General features: G+C 50.3%; 1 protein-coding gene across 2 annotated transcripts in view; it reads left to right on the top strand.

Moving 5' to 3' along the window:
- CTBP2 (C-terminal binding protein 2) overlaps positions 1 to 21,045 on the top strand; it is a 46,605-nt gene extending 25,560 nt beyond the window's left edge. For both annotated transcript variants that reach the window (XM_010714859.3, XM_019617872.2), the window contains exons 2-9: positions 11,722 to 11,876; positions 12,848 to 12,992; positions 15,324 to 15,530; positions 16,265 to 16,479; positions 16,740 to 16,870; positions 17,036 to 17,163; positions 17,683 to 17,800; positions 19,578 to 21,045. In XM_010714859.3, the coding sequence (XP_010713161.1) occupies positions 11,722 to 11,876; positions 12,848 to 12,992; positions 15,324 to 15,530; positions 16,265 to 16,479; positions 16,740 to 16,870; positions 17,036 to 17,163; positions 17,683 to 17,800; positions 19,578 to 19,758 (1,280 nt within the window). In that variant the 3' untranslated portion in view covers positions 19,759 to 21,045. The remainder of the gene's footprint in view (positions 1 to 11,721; positions 11,877 to 12,847; positions 12,993 to 15,323; positions 15,531 to 16,264; positions 16,480 to 16,739; positions 16,871 to 17,035; positions 17,164 to 17,682; positions 17,801 to 19,577) is intronic.
- Positions 21,046 to 21,864: the final 819 nt, after the last annotated feature.

The following is a 21,864-nucleotide window of genomic DNA, read 5'->3' as shown; positions in this document are numbered from 1 at the left end:
TCCTGCTCCTCCCAGAGGCCTCAGGCTCGGAGCAGCAGCTGGCCTCCAGAAGATAAGCAGTTTGCAATGCAATCTCTGCCTTGCTTGCATTCATTTGTGGTTCGGCTGTGGGTTCCCTGCACCAGATGCCAGGAGTGCTTAATTCCCTTCCATGATGCCCCTCTAATGGGTGGAATTTGGCCATTCGCCGCACTCAGGGACACTTTCCTGGGGAATCTCCAATTTCCTTTACTCCCACTCTGGAAAAATATTAGGCTCACAGTGTTAATACGCCTCTTGCCTATTTGTTTGTTTAATCTGTTCATAAGGCATCTAGCCAAGGCACTGACCAATGAGTACATACAAAGCAGTGCTGGGCAGCTGGCTGTGAGCACAGCAAGGCTGGTAGAAGGCAAGAGAGCAGAAGGGGCAAATACTGGAATTAGCAACAACAAGCCAACCAAAATACTGCTGCTGGACAGGCAGTACGCTAAGGGTAGACAGTTTCTAAGAAGCTATTCCATGCTTGCAAACAGCACTGCTGGTAACATTCACAAAATGTTTGTGATTTGAATTTTTTGCAAGCTCCTCCTCCCAAATTCATGTCATTACGTGCTTTGTTTGCTTTCAGCTTCTAGCCTTAATAGTTTCAGAATATCTCTTACTCCAGTCCGTCCAAAGCCCTTTGTGCTGCAGCAGGGCAGTGTTTGGTGAGTCCTGCGGCTTCGGGCTCTGAGCAAGGATCTGCAGGTGGGATTTGGAAAAACTGTAACTAGAAAGTAGATCTTAAGCAAATTGATCCCTGGCTCTGGGATTTTGACTTCAATCATGAACAGAGTGTGTAACCTGTGCTTTGCTGCCCTGAGTGAAACTGCACTTTGCTGCTAGCTGTCCAGGCTGGGGAGTTGGACCAGATGATCTTTAAAGGTCCCTTCCAACTCAAATGATTCTATGCTTCTATTAGGACAAGAGGAAGTTTCAAACTTAACAGAGGAAAGACCTAGATTGTACACAACTTTTTTCCTGTATCCAATAAGGGTGGTGAGGCACTGGCACAGGCTGCCCAGAGAGGTGATAGTGCCCATCCTTACAGACACCCAAGGTCAGGGAATAGGCTCTGGTCACCTGATGGAGCTTTGGGTGTCCTTGTGCATTGCAGGGGGTTGGACCAGATAGCCTTTAAAGTTCCCTTCCAACTCAAACCATTCTGTGACTCTATCTAAGCTAGTTTTGTAGATCTGTGGGTTTGATGGCTCTGTTCCCTTTGCAGAGGTGTTTGGGACCCTGGAACTCCTTGGGTCAGAGGCCCTCCATGGGGTTCAGCTTCCTGTCCAATTTAGGTGGTTCTTTCTCATCTCCCACATGGAAGAGAATCAAGAGGAGGCTGTCCTTTGGGATGGTTCTCTTGGAGCTGCTCTTAGCAAGCTCAGCTTGCCCTGCCACCATCTCTATGCTCTCACCAGCCTGCAGACTGCAGCTGTGCCCACAGCCTCCCTCCCACCTGCCCCCTGCCATCCCACTCCTGCTGGCAGCTGCTGTGAAGCAGAACCCCTTGCTCAGCCATACAAGATAGCAGCCCATCCCAGCAAGGAGCCTGCACGGCCCTCAGAGGCCGCAGCTTCATGTTCAATTACAGTAAGAGCGTCTCAGTCCCACTCCTGGAAGTGGTCCATGGCCGTTGTTTCTCCTTGGCCAGAGCCTTGTGCTGAGAGGAGGGATCAGTATGCTGCTTGTCTGCTGCAGCCGAGGAGCTCCGCACAGGTTGCACGTCCCCCTGTGGTTCCCAGAGCCGTGGCACAGCGCTGCACCCACAGCAACGCACCAATAACTACAAGTGGTTTTGGAGAGGCACTGGGGCTGACTGAGCCGTTTCTGTTTCCTCCATGTGCTGCTGTTTTTCCTTGTTCTCTGCCTTGATTTCAGCGGCGTTGTTTTCCTCGTCCTTACGAATGCAGCCAACTTTGTAATTAACCAAAGCACTGCGCAGCCATTGTGGCTGTTCCGTGGAGCTCTTTGTCCAAACCAATGCCTCCCATTCCCCAAAAGATTTTGTTCAAGACCCCACAGCTGAGGGAAGGTTGGAACCTGGGCTTCCAATCCGATACCTCTGGCTATGATAAATACTATAGGGGTTACTTTTCTGTTGCATTCTTACATGAGAAAAATAGTTATGAGAAATAAATATCACTTTGTGCTGGGCTTTACTGCTTACTGGGCTTCGAGCCTGGAAGGATTTAAAAGTCATCATGCTTTCAGGGAAAGCTGCAGCGACTGAGAGGAGGCGGAGGGCTGCTGCTGCCAGCTGTTGTGATTTGGGAATTGCTCGTCCTGACCAATGGAAGGGAGGTGGGGAGGCAGCCAGCACTGAGCAGTGACACCCAGCGTGGCAGGGCAGTGGAGAGCCCCGGGTTCATCGTTTCCTTCATATTGTGACACTGTACTCGCAACGTGTTTTTAATGATAGCCGTTATCTTGTGTTGCTGGGCATTGCTTGAACAGGATGGGAAGTGTCTTCTTGGGCATTACTAGCTCTGTGTCCCCATAAGTCCTCTTTCCATCCCACATCTGTCCCATATGGAAAAGCAGCGCTCTGCTGTAAAGACTTGGAGCAATCTGCCAGGGCTGGTTACAGTATCTTGTCCATTAGAAGCAGAAAGAAATACCACTGGGGATAGAAGATAGGAAATACATTTGCTAGGCATCTGAGTCTGATGCTAAGACATTCTTTCTTTCAACGTTGATGTTGCCAATAGCTTCTCTTGTGCTCAGACCAAAACTATTCTGGGTGGAACATTTGCTCCCTACTTTCTAGCAAGCCTGGTTGCAGGAATGAAGAATGGATTCTTTTCACTCACCACAGCTGGTTTGAATGATTTCCACACTGAAGCCATTGACTCCAGTCACTTTTCATGTGAATCGCAGGGAAGTCGTGACTGGGTTTTTGTTCGTGTGCCTGACAGGGGCAGGAACGGCAGAGTGGTTGGAGCCAGCTGGGTGCTTGCATGTGGGAGTATGGCAGGGAGGAGTCCAAGTGCATCTCTGCACCCAGCACAGGTTGCGTGCATCCCCACCAGCTCTGTCCAGCAGTAAGGAGGCAGAGGAGAGTGAGATGTGCTGCTGACCTGGGCATCAATGCGTGCTGCAGAGCACAGCAGCGTGACTGCCTTGGGTGCAGAAGGTCCATTGTGCTCACTTAATGGAGCTTAGAGAGGAGCCCTTCAAGAATTGTGACCCTCACGTTACAAGTAATGCAAAAAAAATTACCTTGAAAGCCATCAGTGTCAGTTGGGTAGTCCTTCAATGAGGCATTGAGAGGGATGTGCTTCAATGCATTGATTTCAAGGTCTGCTTCTCCAAAGGAGTGGCAAAACCCTGTGCTTCACAGATCTCAGGAAATGACTACAGATCCTGCAGCAGGTCTGTGTGCTTTTGTAGATGAACTCTCTGCTGTAAGCAACATTGAGTGAGATCATGGATCATAGAATACAACTTGTAACAGGCTTCTGCAAAAGAATCCCCTTCCTTTTCCCTTCTGAAGGAGCCCTCTACCGGGAAGATGGGTGAGCACGTGGAAGATGACAGTTGATCATCAAGGAAGATGAACCATTCATTGGGTTTTTACCAGAGAGAGGTTCAGTAGAACTTGCTGAGAGTAACATGATTGCAGAAAAAGGCATATGGAGAAAAAGGGATGTTCCTCTTGCTAACAGCCAGTGGGGAGGTGCCATGATGGGGTCTGTTAGTGTAGAGGGGCTTTGGGACCCATAGGACACAAGCACCATGTATGATGATTATTGCAACAATTCATTTCAAATCATGGAATCATTAAGGTTGGAAAAGACCTCTAAAATCATCTAGTCCAACTGCCAGCGAATCTGTGTGATGGAATGAAGTGCATGAACAATCACTTGCTTCCTTTTCCTACCTCACTCCTAAGGAAGAAGTGAGATCTGGTTTGTTCATTTTGCTGTACCTCGTCCTTCTGGTGGGTTTGTGTCGTGACTTTGCAATGAAATCTAGGTTTTTGTTTTAATTGAAAGTAACTGTAGGTCTTGGGTGGGTAGGTGATGGGTTTTATTGAAGCAGTAAAGTATAGAGAGCTGTTAAAAGAAAATGGCTTACGACAGTGATACTGTTCAGTGTGATTTATAGTTTTATGACTGCAGGCAACTCTGAAATATTTTCACCATCCTCAGTGTACATATTAGATAAATATACAGCCTGTGCTTACCTACATCAGTGTTGACTTTCTTTTTTCTGATGCTGGAAAGGCATAAAAATGAAGACATTTTCGGCCTCTTACAGCTTGACATTGTTTGGAGAGCAGTTTTAGTACAGCTTTGGGTTTTTTTTTCTTCCTTCGGAGAATCCTCTAAGAAATGCCTCCTGGCAGCCATGGGAGTTGCAGTGCAGTGATCCTCTGCATGAACAACAGAACGAGACACCTTACATGTGAAGGTTATTGGTCAGAACTTCCGCTCATTCCAAACGGAGAGAAAATACAGTTCCTAGCTTGGGTGCTTTACTCCATCATCCCCATCCCCTCCTCTGGTTCCTGTGGCCTCACTGAAGTTTCCCTTGGTGTTGGTGAGGGAAGGGCTTGGTTCTCCACCTAGGGAGCCTTGGGCCACGGCCAGAAACCTCTGTGATGGAGGGGAGAGGTGGGCAGCGACCTGCGGGACCATGGGAGCAGCTCCACGGTCTTGGAATTGGAAAATAAGGCTCTGCCAGTGTGTTGTCTGGATTAATGAAGATGTAGTGTACTGTATGAATGCAGCATGATTGTGTGGTTATCCCTTGGGCAGCTCCTGCTCACAAGGAGAAAAGGTTGATTTGTGTTTGTGGATGGTTTTGCTTGCTCCATCAGCGTTCCTTTTCGGTTTATTATGAAGGACAGGAAGCTGTGTTCTTCTGCTCTGAAACACAGCAGATTAGCAGATTGTTCTCGGTTATCCTACTTTACATAACTCTCCTTTAAGATATTTTTTTCATCTATCCTGAATCGTGATAATATCTCAAACTGTTGATAAATAAGGGTGGCTGCAAACTCTGTTATTGGGGTGTTGAACAAGGCATCCAGCTGCTCCTGCAACGAAGCCATGGAAAGCATTGCTGCGTCTCAGGTGAGGAGCTGCTTCAGGAGTCAAAGGCAGTGATGGTATTTATAGAATCATAAAATGGCCTGGGTTGAAAAGGGCCACAATGATCATCCAGTCCCAACCCCCTGCTCTGTGCTGCCCAGAGCCACATCCAGCCTGGCCTCGAATGCCTGCAGGGATGGGGAATCCACAACCTCCTTGGGCAACCTGTTGAGTGCATCATGGTTTAATGGGTTCATCTTGGAAAAGTTAAATGTGCAGCCTTGGATTGGCGGAATTTCTTTTGGAAAAGCTTTGTGTTTGGGTCTCGGGGCTGTTGGGGTGGTGATGTACGGATTGGGGCTGTGACAGATGTCCCCCATTGCGTGCAGCCCCCAGACCTTATTGGTTTTCAGCCAGGAAGACTGAAGCTAGGCAGGGTTCATAGGGAGAGATAATATCTTTCATGAGAGCAATTTGTACAGTTAGAAAAACGTTTGTGCTTTTGGGACCATATGCTTTTCTTCAGATCTCTCTGGTTGCGCATTACATGAAAAATAAAAATTGGTTCAAGTTTTGAAAGGTTTAATGGATATTTGAGAGAAAGGAATTCAAAAGCAGCTCGCAAAAAATATCTCAGCATTTGATTTGAAGATTTTAAGAAAGATTCAATAGCCCTGAATGACAAAAGATCTTTCTGGCTTGCAGATTACTACTCACAACCCAGCATCTGTGCACATGGAGTTGAAGGATCCATGTGCAGTCTCAGAAGTGTGCACTCTTGTGCACCTGGGCAGTGTGCAAGTGTACAGACACATTCTTGTGCCCTTCTGCACCTTCAGGGTGCTCTTAGCAAAAAGTCATGGTTTGGGCTATTTCAGATGTCAGCGGGAACCCAACACATGCCTGGGTTCCTAAAATCTGAAGATACCCTTGTAAAGAATTAGTTTTGAAAGTATTGACTTTAATAGCATCTGGGTTGTACTTGAGTTCTTTCCAGTGTTGGTATTTAGTTGTTTTTTTTTTTCTCATTTAGCTGTGATGCCATGCTGTGAGGAAGTGTGTGTGTTTATCATAGGGAAATTGGTGGGATTTGCAGGTGTTATTCCCTGCTGGGTGCATTTTGCCATCGTTTTGCACCAAGAAGGATTGTTCCCAGATTCTACAGAGGGCAATGGGAGAGAGCACAGGGGCTGTGGGACAGGGAGGGAGCACAAAATGAAGCAAGGAAGCAGGAAAACAAAACTAGGAGCTGCAGAAATGATGGAAGCATGGCGCTGGTTCACCCTCTGCTCCACCGAGGGGTTCTGCCAGTTGATTTTTGCCATAGAGGCGAGGATCTGAGTGCAGAGATGGGGCCAGGAGCGGTTTTGGGAAGGGAGGAAGCAGTGGAGGATGCAGCACTCTTGGCAGGAGCGTTCTGTGGGTCACACAGTGACAGCTGTCGGTCTGCAGAAGGGATGACCTCACAGCAGGGTCACCCAGCAGACTGCAGGCTTGGCTGGCACGCCTGGCCGATGCCCAGGAGCTATTTTAGAAGGTCTTGCAGGGGATGGAGCCTTGGCAGGACCAATGGGTTTTGAAGTGAGCTCACAGCCCTTTTCCCTTTGGTAGCCAGCCAGCTCCAGCATGGCCCAGGGCACCGCTTGTGTGCGTCACCCCAAATGGCACCGCTTGGCTTCGCATCCCGGTGCAGGTCCCTCCCAGCAGAGCAGTGCTGTCTCTCCAACCCACTTGTCTGTGCACCGGGGGCATCGACGCACTGTGAAGCTGTGCGTCAACGAGTGCCAACCTCTACCTTGTTTCTGTCCCCGGCTCAGAGCTCTGCTAACTCCATCTCTGCCCTCCTGCTCTGGGGGTCTGCAGGAAACCTCCGGCTGATCTCAGTTACGTGAGCCACAGAACTAAGCAGCGTACAGAAACCCTCGTGTACATCTTCATTAAAAGGCTCGTAGCACTTTCTGTCCAGCATAATTAAAAGGCCTAATGTCAGCATAATTCAATTCCAACAGCTGCATCACAACGTGGCGTTCTCTTTGTTTTCTGCTCATGACCAGTGTGCTGACACAGGTTTAGAAGGTGCATATGGCACATGCTCTGTCAGTCAGCTCGAGCCCCTCTGCTTCCCAAAAGCTGAGGCTGAGGGCTGTGTGTGATGGATGGTGTTTCTTTCAGTGGGGGGGAATCTCCTGCCCCAGCCATACGGCTGTCACTTCCCCCTTTGCATAACAACTTAACGTCCCGCACGCTGTCAGACCGCGTAAGTGAAAACCCTGAGTTGTTTTTCTCTCTCTCTCTGTGATGATATAATTAGAACGGCTGCCTTTTCCCAAAATGGCCAGGCTGTGCTATTTTCTGTACCACAATGCTTGCTAAGGAGGCAGTCTTCGTTTCAAGAGGAAGACACCCTGTCTTGCTGCAGGCAGCAGGCAGATGGACTTCCCCAGAGTTTGGGGAATTTGCACATGGAGTTGTTTCACACCCCACTCTCTTTCGCTGCACAACAATACAGAGGAGCAATAAGACGTGGGACAGGCTGGATGGCAGTGCTGGGCGTCCCTATGCCGGGGCTGCTCTGTCCTGGGCCAGGCTGATCTCAGCCTCCATTTTTCCATCTTCCAGAGCATCTTTAAAGCCTTCAGATCCCTCAAGGTCTGGAGAGGCTCCCATCCAGAGAGGCTGTGGATGCCCCGTCCATCCCTGGAGGTGTTCAAGGCCAGGTTGGATGGGGCCCTGGGCAGCCTGGGCTGCTATGAAATGCGGAGGTTGGTGGCCCTGCATGCGGCAGGGGGTTGGAACTTCGTGATCCTTGAGGTCCCTTCCAACCCTGGCCATTCTGTGATTCAGCAGTGTGCTGCGTGTGTCTGTGCTGTACCAGGGCACAGGTGGAGCTCAGGGGTGTAGGTGCTTGTGGTGTTTGCTCTTACAGGAATTCAAGCTGTAAAACAGTGAAATGCTGCAAGTATAAAACTCCCCGTATTTTGACTGAGTGTTTAATTTATGGTTGCTTCTGTCATTCGGATGTGGCTTACAGTCCTGACGTTCGTATTATTTCATTTTCGTGCATGCATTTACTGTGGGAAGCATTTATGAACTCTCTGAGAGGTTCAGTGAGAGGGAGAGCTCCTGGGCAGGGCAGTTGCTTCCCTCCTTCCTGCAGCCTCTGAGTTTGGGGCTCACTTCTTCCTCTTACAGCTGTGCAGATGTGTGTCATGAAGGGTGATGCTCTTCAAACCAGTGGGAGCATTTCCATGAATTTCAATGGAAAAACACCTGTGCGCTCTTTTAGGACAAGAGATGCTGGCCACACGTTGCATCAGGTGAAATTCCAGTTGGATAGTAAGAGAAATTTCTCAGAGCAGTGAGGCACTGGCACAGGCTGCCCAAGGAATGGTGGGATCACCATCCCTGGAGCTCACATCCATGGGGATGTGGCACTGAGGGACTGGGCACAGGATGGGCTGGGATTGGACTTGTTGATCCTAGAGGTCCTTTCCAGCCTTAATGATTCTATGATTCTGTGATTGTAATCTGTGTTTGGCCCTGTGTTCAACCCAGGCCATTCTGTGATGCGAGGTGAGGGGCGTAGGCTGCAAGCGATGCTGTGGGGCTGCTTCCATGTCCTCCCCACTCCCAGCACTGGGGCAGGAGCAGAAGATGGGCACCTCAGGGAGGATCTGTGGGGTGAGCCCTGCTGGCAAACTGCCGTTGGCTGCCAACCAGCTGGTGGACACGTGCAGAATTATCCTTTGGTTTGTGGTGCTCTGAGATCGCCATGGCCTTGCCTTCCCCAGTGCTTTGTGCTGCTTTTCTTGCTGCTGCAAAAGGCTCTCGGTTTGTTCCTGGAGCCTTGCTCAATGCGCTCCATGTGGATAGGCATGTTTCATTTTTAAGCTTTGGGGGGAAAAAAAAAAAAGAAAACAAAACAAACACAAAACACAGCATGGCACAGATTAAATCCATTTGAGACAACTGGAAAGAAAAAGAAAGACGTGTGTGCAAGTCAAGTCAATAGGAGGAGGGGAGTGGAAGGGGGAAAAAGAAACTGTGACATATACAAACCCTTTAGTGTGCATAGCATAAGATTTTTTGGCTGGCACTCACATGATTTTATTCAAGGGCTGGGAAAGAACTACGATTAGTTAAAAGCTTCGGCAAAGTCTGGAGGGAGTGCTCTGAAGAGTTGGGAGCCGCGCAGAGGTGGCTGTGACTCCTCTGGCAATTGCAGACCATTCTTCCGAGGCTCAGGACAAAAGCCTTTTCTTTTCCCTCCGTGTTCAAAGAGACTTGTTTGTCTTGAGATGGTGCAGCTGTGGGCCGCGGGACCGCCTGTTTGAAGATACCCCTCGTAGAGGAGAGGAGAGCCTGCGCCCTGCAAAGTGGTGGTAGTATTTTCTCGTGTGTGGGTCCCCCTTCCTCCTCCCTCCCTCCTCCTCCACTGCCATGTGTGGTTTTTAATAAGAAGAAGAATGTGGAGGCAACATTTTCCAGGCAAGGGGAAATTTCCTGTTTCTTTTCTGTTTGTTTAATAAAGTGTGTAGTTGACTGTAAAGCTGTAGCTACTCCATAGTGAATGAGTAATTCGGCCGATAGTCAGGCTGGCTTCTCGATGCACTTTGATATACTGCAAGTGAACATGTTTAACGCTGGCTTTTTTCCTTTTATTTATTATTTTAAATGCTGCGTGGCGCAGGGAACTGAGATTAATAAGAATTAGGCAAATGGCTCCGGCTTTTGTTTCTGTGAGATAGCACCCGCCGTCTGGCGGCCGCACAAAGGCTGCCATTGAGCAGGAGGCTCCCTAATTCTCCTGGCAGGGGTGCCATTGGGATCGGATACAAGTGGGTGGCAGAGGGGAGGAGCGGTGCGGAGGACAAGCAGGCTTTGTGCCTTCCAAATGGAACAAAAGCACTTTATGCACCGGGCTGCGTGCAACAAGCGAGCCGGCTGGACTCGGAGTTCCGAGCGTGGCTGCAAAACCTCGCTGCTTCTCCTCCTTTTCCTTGTCCACAAAGCCTTCCTCCTCTCTCTCTCCCTCGGTGCACCAAGCGATGCCAGCGGCCCCCAGGGGGATGGCGTGGGGCTGTGGTTGGCAGTGGTGGGAGGCAGGAGCTGGGTGCGGGATGCACGTGGGGAGGCTGGAGGTTAACCGTGCTGTTAACCGTGGGGTCACGGAGTCATGCGATGGCTTGGGTTGGGAGGGACCCAAAGGCTCATCTCCTTCCAACCCCTCACAGCAGACACCTGATGGCCCAGCTGCCTGATGGCTCTCTGATCCAAGGCACGGCTCTCCTTAACGAGGCAGGCGTGTGCAGAACAAGTGTGCTGTGTGAGGAGATGTCATTCCCTGCAGTGCTGTGCCGGAAGCTGGATGGACAGCCGTGCATGGATGGGCCCGGGGTGTTACACACACAGCACCTCTCTGTGCACCGTTATCCCTTTTTGGTGTGCAGTGGCTGCAGGGTGAGGCTGGAAGGTGATGCTCCTCATCTCAGAGATGCTATTCTGCGCTGTGCATTAAGGCAGTGTTGTAATTCACTTGCTTGTTAAACAGAGAAAAGAATCCACTGGCTACAGTGCTTCCCTTCAGGCTTTTGTAAGCCTTCTGCGCTCTGTGCATGTTTTTATTCTCGCTTATCTGCTTATGGCAAGCTCCTTTTGCTTATCCACATCATCTCGGCCCCATTCCCCGCCTACTGACACAGCCACGCTTCCATCTGGAGGATGTGTGTGCAAACGGTGCACGTTCCTCCCAGTGTGCTCTGATGGAGAGCTCCAAAACCACTCATGTGTGACGTTATGCTGGACGTTGTGGGTCGGCTGTGCTGGGTGGGTTCATTCTTGGCTTTTTCCTGAGGAGAGGGAATGTGCTGCTCCCCATCCTGATGGCTGCATGGCTGCCTGGGTCCCTCCTGGTGCTGCTCCTATGGCGTCGCTATGGCTCCTGGTGTCCCAGGCTCACATCCTGCTTGACAACAATCTGGACAAACAGGCACATTTCATTTTTCCTTTAAAAAAAAAAAAAAAAAGCAAAAAAAAACCCACTCTGTTGCTCTTCTTCGTGAGTTTCCTCCCCTCATTGTCATTTTCCTGGCAGGAGGGTGGTGCGATTCCCTGCAAAGCGGCCCCTGCTCCTGGCTGATGCTGGCACACAATAGCATTTGTTCTACAGAGAAACCCCAGCCCCAAACCAAACCTTCACCCCTCTGTAGCTAATTACAGCCCTCTGGCTTCTAAAGGAACAGCTACAAGGCGTGGTTGTCAACAGAGAAATGGTGGCACTGAATTCCCCCAGCAGAACAACCCTAACAACCATCACCAATGTCCAAAAATGAACCTGATAATCCCAGGCTGAGCAGCTAATAGGATAGAAACATGGGGCTTCCTGCAGCCCTTGCTGATTATCACTTGTTTCCTAACCTCACCTTGGTGAGCCTGTGATTGGAAAATGAGCCCAGAGCAGCACACAGCTGGATGTGGCCATGCCCAAGGAAGCAGCCATAGGCACAGGGGTGGCACTGGTGTGTGTGTGTGTGTGTGTCGACAGCAGAACAGAGTCTGCACTGGTTTTGTATCCTTCACTTTGCGTGCTCTCCACTCCACAGGAATGCTTGGGCAGAGCTGTTGCCGTGGGTGTAAGGGTTTGTGCTCCTTCTGCTTGCAGGTATCCGTCCTCAGATCATGAACGGCCCCATGCACCCTCGGCCCCTGGTGGCACTGCTGGATGGCAGGGACTGCACAGTGGAGATGCCCATTTTGAAGGACTTGGCGACCGTGGCGTTCTGTGATGCACAATCAACTCAGGAGATCCACGAGAAGGTAACGGAGTGGTGGCTGTGGGGCATGTGGAGAGGGGCAGGGATGCTCTCCTTCCTCCCCAGTCCTCAAGAAGATTTGCTCAGAGCTCCGCTGCGAGTTGGCCCAGATAGCATCAGCAGAAGTTGCTGCTGATTAAAATTCAGTGAGGCTGTTTCAAAAGCCAGATGTTATTTTGGAACAAAAAGTCACCTTATCTCTTAGCATCAGCTTTTGAACATCAATATTATGAAGGTTTCTCCCTTTCGCTGAGCCTGCAGTAACACACAGCACTCCGTGCCCAGCACTCAGCACCAGCAGCTCGCTGCCTCCAGCGCGGAGTTTGGTGGCTGTGGGCAGAGGTCAGAAACCACATCTGGGGTCTGGGAAAGAGAACTGAAAAGAGCCCCAAATGTTCAAATATAAAGTGCAGGGGAAGGGTTTTTTATGAGGTGTCCATTGATTAATGAGTGAGTCTTGCAGAATTTAGGGCTTGGGTTCACAGAGCACTAAGGGGAGCCCAGTGAGGGTTTGAATCTCCACTGAAGGATAGATACAGCCTTACATGGGCGTACAGCCTCACACAGATGGTCTTATGTACTCCTGGAATGGTGAGCAGTGTGACAGGTAGCGCCCATCCAACACATCGGAGGACATGGTGTGGCACATGGTTGTCTTCAAAACCGGCGGGTGCAGCTGTAGAACCTAATTGCTTCTTAAAAGAAGAATTACCCTTGTTTGGAAGAGGAGGAGCTGATAGATCTTTGAGTGTCCATGCAGTTCATGCCTGATTCCATGGGGATGGCTGCAGTTTCGGTGGGGCACACTGCTGCTGGGTTTGGTGGCACCGTGGCAGGTCAGCCAACAGGTTGGTGGTAAAGCTGGGCAACTCCCCGTGTACCTGTCTGCATCCCAGAGGTCAGTGGCTCTCAGGAGCTGCAGGCGTTCCGTCCGAGTGTCCTGGTGGCTCCTGACATCCCTGTGCTCTGTTGCAGGTATTAAACGAAGCCGTTGGGGCGATGATGTACCACACCATCACGCTGACTCGAGAAGACCTGGAGAAGTTCAAAGCCTTGCGGGTCATTGTTCGAATAGGCAGCGGCTACGACAACATCGACATCAAAGCAGCAGGGGAGCTCGGTAGGTCTCAGTCCTGCACTTCAGTTCTCTCCCGTGTCCCTCTGAGTCTTTAAAATCAGCACAGGGGACCTCTGCTCCCCATGGGAGCATGTGAGCCGAAGGGCAGTCCAGGCAGTGCCTCCCACAGGGGCTTGGTTCAGCTCCTACATGCCTGGCTGCGCTGGTGGGCCACCACGTGTCACAGGGGTCACAGGGACCTCTGGTGAGCTGCACAGCCCAGCCTGGGAGCACACCATTGTGCTGGTGATCGCAGCAGCTGTGACAGCCATTGTGGGCCACCTGATCCAAGGACTCAGGCTCTCACCAAGCCCTGTGCCGGCGTTTAGGGCTATCTCTGGGGGAGTTAGGGATAACAGCTGCTCCACGTGAGCCATTCTGCAAGGATAATTGCGATAAGAGAGTTTCAAATAAGCATTCCTAAAAAGCAATTCTCAGTATAGTGAATTATTTTTTTTCTAGAGGAGAGCAGTATCTTCTCAGTTTAATGGTTTCTTCGTGTTTTTAACTCTTATTGTTATTATCCATTATAATGACGTTCTGAAGCTCTGAACATCAAGAAACGAAAAACATAACGAATAAAATAATGGGATACTGCAGCATAATCCTTCTTTTTATACTTAGCAAATTGGGTGGCCAAATGATGTGGTTTAGAGTAGGAAAAGTAATGACTACCCACAAATGTAGCGTAAAGTTTAATTGGTATTGCTTTCCATAAGGTAGTTCTTAAACCGTGCAGGCAGCACAATGTCCAGGGTCTGCACACAGTGCCTGCTGGGGTGATGGGATGAAAAAACACTCCCAACAGGTGTAACTACCACTGCAGTGGGTGTGTGGGTGGGTAGTAAGGCACCCAAGAGGGCAGGAGCCCATCAGACAGGGATGAACCGTGCAGGGCTGGCTGTGGCACCAGCCATTGCTGCCTGAAGCAGGGTGAGAGGCACAAGGTGCTGGGAGCTTGAGCTGGGGTGGTTTCACCCCTTTAAGGCCGGTCAGGTTTCTCTTGGTCAGCACAGGGCTTGCAAACAGGGAGGAAGAAAGGTCTTAGAGCAGAAGAGCGTGCTTCTAGAGGCAGGGGGGTTGGCAGAGGGCCCAGAAGGTGCATGCATGGCCCAAAATATTCTCATTTTTTAATGGAGTCAGTGGCCCTTAAAGTGGAAGGGGATTTTCGGAATGTTATTCTCTCTTTATCTCCTGCTTTTTCATGGTTTCTACTCCAAGGCCCCAGTACAGTAAAGCATTTAGATACACATTCATCTCAAATCGTGTGTTTAAATTGCGTTGTAGCCAGTGGGATATAAGCATGTGCTTAACTGCCTTGCTGAATAGACGTGAAATTAAGCACCCTCTTACATGCTTTGCTGGATCAGAGCTTTAACAGGGTAATGGCCAGGGAGACATTCTCAGTTAACTTAATACCCGTGGCTCCGAGCACAGAGGCACACTTTCAAATGACCCCTTTGTGACAAAGGAACAAAAGCTCCGTTATGGGGATCTGTGCGCGGGGCGGCTGCGGTGCCGGGTGGGGAGAGCTGTGCCAGGGTGGCTGGGCCCCCAAAAACAGCACCCAAAAAAGCCTCAGCACCACGAGGAGCACACTTTGGGGTGGTGATGGTCACCCCGAGCCTTTCTGCAGCACCGTGCCCCCATTGGGAACCTTGGGAACCCAAAGCAGGTCCAGCTTGGAGCGGCTGCGCTCAGTTGGCTGTGGTGGCACATCTTGGGGGACCCAAAGGTCTTGCCATACCTGGAGCTGGCCATGCAATGCATAGCACCTCGTTCTGCTCCAGTGCAAGAAGAGATGGCTGGTTGTGCCCTACGTGGCTTAATGGCTGAGCAGTCTTATTGTGGAGTCTTATTGTGGAGAGGGAGTGGCTTGTGCCATTGTGGATTAATTTGCTTTGAAGGTAGATTAAACTAAACAAGAATAGGACTTGCTCTTACAAAATAAACGTTTCCTCCTGGAGTTATTCCTGCGTAGCTTTCACACTTGGAATTGGCACTCGTTCTCACAGGTGACCCTGAGCAGTACGAGTCGTGGCGCCTTTGCAGATGTGAGGCTGCTGCTCCTTAACTCTGCATCTCTTTGCAAAGTGTTGCTCCAGCTGGGCTCTCACTTTACTTGGGAAATGGTGCGTGGAGGCCAAGGAGAGTGCACGTTGCGCGGGGAGCTTCTTTGCTTTTCAGCACACCCTGGTGCACGCCAAGCCTGGGCACGCCGTGCTCTTGGAAGGACTCTTTGTCAAAGCTGAGCAGCTCCTGGCACAGCGCTGTCCCCAAACTGCCTTTGTCTGGGGCTGTGCGTGGCTGCTCCTGAGCCGTGTCCTCCCACAGGAATCGCCGTCTGCAACATCCCCTCGGCTGCCGTGGAGGAGACGGCCGACTCCACCGTCTGCCACGTCCTCAACCTCTACCGACGGAACACGTGGCTCTACCAGGCGCTGCGGGAGGGCACGCGGGTGCAGAGCGTGGAGCAGATCCGGGAGGTGGCCTCTGGCGCTGCACGGATCCGGGGCGAGACGCTCGGCCTCATCGGCTTCGGTACGTGGGCAGGGAGGGAGACTCAGTGCTGCAGGATGAGCTAAAAGGAGAGTCTGTACAACCAGAACTACTGGAGTGGGGATGGGGCTGTGTCCCACGAGGTTGGTGTGACATACGGTCATCGAATCGCAGAATGGTTGGGTTGGAAGAGACCTTAAAGCCTGTCCGTTTCCAGCCTCTGTCACAGCTGGGGACACCACCCACCAGATCAGGTTGTGTGGGACCCCATCCATCCTGGCCTTGGGCACCTCCAGGGATGGGGCAGCCACAGCTCTGAGCAGCAATGCTGCATCCTCACCACCTTCAGTACAGAATTTCCCCTTTTTTATTTAAAGCCGTTCTCCCTTCTCCCATCTCAATCTCCCCATCTAAAACGCCACTTTTCTCCTCTTTATAAGCTCCCCCCAAGTACTGGACATAGCCATAGACACTTGTATGCTGGTACTTGAGAGAAGGAGCTGTATTTTCCAAGGAGAGTGGTGGCGAAACCCAGCAGTGCCCTCCCAGTGACCAGAGCAGGTTGTGCTGCCTTGACACACAGCTACATCACCTTCCTCTTTCTGAGCCATTCTGCCCGACGTAAATGGTGTTTGTCTTCAGTTCACCCACAGCAATAGATGGGACAGAGCTTGGACATCTGCTTAGCTGAGAGCTGATGCTCACACACAGAAGTGCACAGTGTGCACACCTGGCAGCTTGGGCTGGTTGCATTAATTCTCCTTCCCCTCACACAGGTCGCACGGCGCAGGCGGTTGCGGTCCGAGCCAAGGCGTTCGGCTTCAACGTGATCTTCTACGACCCGTACCTGCAGGATGGGATTGAGCGGTCCCTGGGAGTCCAGCGGGTGTACACACTGCAGGACCTGCTCTATCAGAGCGACTGTGTCTCGTTGCACTGCAACCTTAACGAACACAACCACCACCTCATCAACGACTTCACGATTAAGCAGGTAATTGCTTCAGGTACAGCCAAGGCGCGTGCCCTGCTCAGCACCCAAACCCCAGGTGATTCAGTCAGGCTCTGTGCTCATGCCCTGGTTCCAAAACAGCTTCTTACACCATTTGTCCCTGTTTTTTCCTGGATAAATTCCCCTGTAAGCAAGCAGCGAACAGGGGACAAGGATGGGGTTTGCCAATGCCAGCCAGTGTTGAGCCAGCTGTAGAAGGCCCTCTGACACCCAGCTCTCTTGTCTCTTCCCGCTGCCCCCAGATGAGGCAGGGAGCGTTCCTGGTGAACACGGCACGCGGCGGGCTGGTGGATGAGAAGGCCTTAACTCAAGCCCTGAAGGAGGGTCGGATACGAGGGGCTGCGCTCGACGTGCACGAGTCGGAACCCTTCAGGTAAAGCTCCCTGTGCTCCCTTCCTCAGCATCGCACACACCTGCAGGGAGCCCAGCGGCCCCAGCAGACACCGAGAGCAGCCCAGGAGCCCTTTGCCATTCTTAACACCTTTTGTTCTCTTTTTAAATGGTGGCTAATTTATTTTTTTCCTTCCCCTGCGCCCAGTTTTGCTCAAGGCCCATTGAAAGATGCTCCTAATTTAATCTGCACCCCTCACACGGCCTGGTACAGCGAGCAGGCGTCGCTGGAGATGAGAGAAGCTGCTGCTACCGAAATCCGGCGCGCGATCACAGGTACAGCCCTTCTGTGAGGCCCTGAGCTGAGGCTTTCCATAGCTTCATCCAGGGTTCTAACCCTAATTTTCTTCCCAGTGAGAGACCTGAGAAACCCAACTTTACTTTTCTGACATTCGGACACGTTAGAAGCTGAGGATGACTGGGATGGAAGGGACATGAAAGATCATGTCCAAGTGGTGCTGGAACAAAGCTTGCTCCAAAATGATGCTCCAGCAGATGGTGGTTCTCTTGTCCTAAAATTTATCCCTATCCTTCACCTGATGGCACACCTTCACTTTGGGCTGCCCTGTGCTTTGAAATGGGGCTGAAGGGAGCAGCTGCTCTGAAGGCAGCACAGGAGAGGTCTCCAACCATGACCTTTGGGGCAGCCAGTTGATTTTCTGGGGCCCTCATTTCTCCCCCTTTTCTCCCCATTTCCACTAACAAACAGAGGGAAAAGGAATAATTGTAGCTTTATTATAGGGTAATAAAACAACAGGGTCCCTGACACATGCTTACCTTTAATATCGACTCCAGGGCGCATCCCAGAAAGCCTAAGGAACTGCGTGAACAAGGAGTTCTTTGTCACAACAGCTCCGTGGTCAGTAATAGATCAGCAAGCAATCCATCCAGAGCTCAATGGTGCCACATACAGGTAAGCCAGAGAAAAGGACGGCCACAAGCAGGGCTTGCCCTGCACATTTTCTAATGCTGCTGCTGGCGGGCCAGCACTCACACCAAGCAGGACAAAACTTACAGACTGAAAAAGGGATTGCAGATCTGCTCTGTTTGTGTTAGAATGCACAGGCTGCAAGCCTGGGACTGCTCACAAACCAAGGACTCCAAATACAGGACTAAATTCAGGTGGCCTGATGATTTCCACCAAAATCCCTAAGGTCACATCACTTGCTGCTTGACCGTGGAGGCTCCACACACACCAGCACGGTGTTGTGCTATAGAGAAGAGGCAGGCAGGATCCCATCCCCAGCAGAGCTGTGAGGGCAAGGGCCTGAACAGTGTGTGCCCCTGACCAGCAAAAAAATGAGGCCAAACCACCCACAGATGGTGAAAGCATCCTCCTTAACCTTTGAGGTGTTGTGTCCCCAGGGGGTCCCACTAAGCTCCATGGTAAGCAGCTCCCTTCCTGGCAGCAGGCAGAGCATCTCCTACTGCCTTCTCCTTTCTCAAACTCAGTGTCCTTTCTTGGAGTGCTGTAAGAAAGGCAGCTGGATTAGTCCAGCTCCAGTTTCCAAGTACTTTCTCTGCTTACAGGAGTAAGAAAGAAGGGGACAGACTCCGTAGCAGCATCTACCGAGATAGAATGAGGGGAAGGGACTTCAAACTAAAAGGGAAGATTTTTGCTCAGATACAAGGGAAAAGGTGTTTTTGTTTGTTTTTTGTTTTGTTTTGTTGTTTTTTACAAGAGATACTTGGGATGTCAGAGCATGCAAGATGATTGCTTATCAAATTCTTCAAGAAATTGGTCTTGGCAAAAGAGGAAGCCTTTCTCATGGTTAACAGCTAGTGCCAAGGTACAGGGCCAAAGCCACAGAGGCAGACCCAGGAGCTGCACGCAGTCCCATGGGTGCAGAGCTGTCTGTCAGTGATACAGCACTACCCAGCAAAGGGCAGCATGGAGCTTCATAGAACTGCAGGAAAAAGGCCTGTCCTAAAAAAGAGTGGGGAAATAAAAAATAAACAACAAAGCCAGTAGATGGGGAATGGTTTTAAACTGAGGCAGGGGAGGTTTAGGTTGGATATTAGGAGGACGTTTTCCACACACAGGGTGGTGAGGCACTGGAACAGGTTGCCCAAGGAGGCTGTAGATCCCCATCCCTGCAGGCATTCAGGGCCAGGCTGTATGTGGCTCTGGGCAGCCTGGGCTGCTGGTTGGTGACCCTGCACACAGCAGGGGGTTGGAACCAGATGAGCATTGTGGTCCTTTTCAACCCAGGCCATTCTGTGTTAGATGCATAAGAGGGAGTGTGCCTAGCCCCAGGAGCAGAGAAGCAATGTTGTTGTGCAAAAAGGGTGGGTGTTGGGGGCCATGACACGTTTATTACATCTGGTGTTCTCTGCTTCTCCAGCTGATAAGCAGCAGTTTGTTTCCTCAGGCAGTTAAACCACACAGTTATTGCAGCAGCTCGTGAGATCACTGCTCTGCTACTCACACTAATTGTGTCAAATTCAGGACAGTCAGACAGTGCTGGTTCAGAACAATATAATTTCACATGGAATACCACGGTAATCAATGGCAGTAGCCACTGTACTGTCAGCTTCCTCATCAGAGCTCTCACCAGGTGTTTGAGGAGTTTTACAGCTGAAAACATCATCTTGGCTCACCCATCCCAGCTTTAAGCCCTTGCTCCCGTTTCCCCCGTGGTTGGGTCCCCAGGTGAGGTGACGGTGGCTGCCTCTCTTCCTCACACCAGGTACCCGCCCGGGATGGTCAGCGTGGCACCAGGAGGAATACCAGCAGCCATGGAGGGCATCATGCCCGGGGGCATCCCTGTGACTCACAACCTCCCCACGGTGGCACATCCTTCCCAAGCTCCATCTCCGAACCAGCCCACAAAACACGGCGACAACAGGGAACATCCCAACGAGCAATAGCAGATAATTTTAAACAACAAAATCCTTCAATAAACTTGGGACCAAGAGACGTTGGAAAAAGAAGTTATACACGAACTAAAAACGAATTTGATACGAAATTTGTAACGTTGATTTTTTTGGACAGATGCATCATTGATGTTCCAGTGTTACCGACACGGTGATAGCAGCCAAGACTGGGAAGAAGCCCTGAAGAAGGCACTGCTCACTGAAGCGCTGATAACTAAGATGTGATACGTTAAGGACCGAAATGATCGACCTCTGTTATTGTGTGTTAAGTTTCCTTCATCTGTGCATCAATCACATGAATAAAAATCCGATTTTTTTTCCCCTCCCTTCCTTGGGAAGAACAGGGTGTCTGCACCTGTTTCCAAACAATTGCATTAAGCAATCCTTACCGAGTTAACATAGAAATGGAAGAGGAAACCATGATGTGGCTTCAGCCCTTTCCTTACTCTTGTTTCTGGTTACCTCTGACAGCAGGAGGCACCAACACTGGCTTAAGCAGCGGAAGAAAAAACCAATGAAATTCTTTGTGCAGCCTCCCGGGGCCCATGTGTGCCAGGAGTGCTCCTGCTAGGCTGGGGGCAGAGGGCTGGGAGGGCAGAGGAACGAAGCAGCAGCTCCTCACTGCCCAGCTCTCAGTAACGTAGCTGTGCACACATCTGTGCCCTGCAATGATGCAAGAAAAAAAAAAAAAGAAAAAAAAAGAAAAAAAAGAAAAAAGAAGAAAGTATTACGTTTCACACACTATTTGTACTCAAATATATTTTCTCAGTTTTAAATCTGCAGCTATTTTATCAAGTGGAGAAGTCTTGAGCTGGAAAGGGTTCAAGAATAATGTTGCATTTCCTTATGTCTCAGGAAACACTTTTTATGGTAACTTGTCAGACTGTCTATGAACAAAACCCACTTTTTTAGACATTGATAAAAGTCTTCTTTTCTTCACGTGATATTTTATACAAGAACACTTCAAAATGTGTTATTAGACGTGACTGATTTTAACAAATCCTATTAGGTTTGTATCAACTAGTTACATGTTATATTCATAGTCTTTTGTGAATCATCGCCTTTTTGTTTTTGAAACGATGGCCTCTTTTGAGCCTTTGTATGGGTACATTCCTGTTTCTGTGACAAAGAAATCTTAAGCTGTCCCAAACAGAAAAAAACCAATGGCTATCAGCAGTATGTTTTGTTTTAGTGTGTTACCGTTACTGTATTTGTTTATTGTAAAGGTGGACATTTAGCGTTCAGTGCAGTTTTCAATAAAAAGTGATAAAATTTCTATAATTTCTGGGAGGTCAGAGCTCTCTGCATCGTCCCAGCACACCAGTGAGTGCTGCTGAACAGCAGGGAACCGGGAGCAGCACACAGGTTAGTTACACTGAGGGGGCACTGGGTGAGGAAAACGTGTCACAAGGTTTGGGACTGCATTAAAAACAAACCTTTGGGATTTCTGCCTTGGCTTTAAGTGCAGGGCTGGAAGGGCTTCCCCTGGAAGCAGGCTCACACCACAGCTCCCCACCCAGCACCCATCTCCCACTCCAACCAAACCAGGAGTGGGTGCAGATGGAGGCAGGCGGCTTCCAATGCTGCACAGCAGTAGGGATTAAGGGATGCTGGTTAAAGACGGAAGGAAGCATCCTAGCGTTCAGCATTACCTCTGCTGAGGGGCTGCGAGCAGCAGCACTGCAGACAGCAGCATGGGATGCAAAAATGATGCCTGGAAGGAGAAAGGGAAGAGCAGCACCACGGCTGGGATCTGCATGAGCAACGTGGAGCAGCGCACGGCAACTCACAGATGGGAGCCAATGAGTGAGGGAAGCAGGGCTGAAAGCTGCTGCTCCAGATCTGCGCCTGGGACTTTGCTGACAACCACACTGCTGTGCTCACACTGCAGCAGACAGGGAGCTCTGTGCTGCTGAAGGATGGCAGAGCAGCTCACAAGCAGCTCGAAGGTGGCAAACACTCTAAATAAAGCCACCAACAGTTAAAAAGGGGTGAAGATGCTGAGCAAGGAAGCAAGTCTCTAAGTGCACACAAACCTATTTTGTTAATGGTGTCAAACCTGATCCAGTCATACTTGCCATAAGCCATGCAGCGGGACTA

The sequence above is a fragment of the Meleagris gallopavo genome, chromosome 8 (assembly GCF_000146605.3).
Source record: "Meleagris gallopavo isolate NT-WF06-2002-E0010 breed Aviagen turkey brand Nicholas breeding stock chromosome 8, Turkey_5.1, whole genome shotgun sequence".
NCBI lineage: Eukaryota > Metazoa > Chordata > Aves > Galliformes > Phasianidae > Meleagris > Meleagris gallopavo.
The sequence above is the reverse complement of the archived record's forward strand: the minus strand, read 5'-3'. Positions and strand labels throughout refer to the sequence as shown.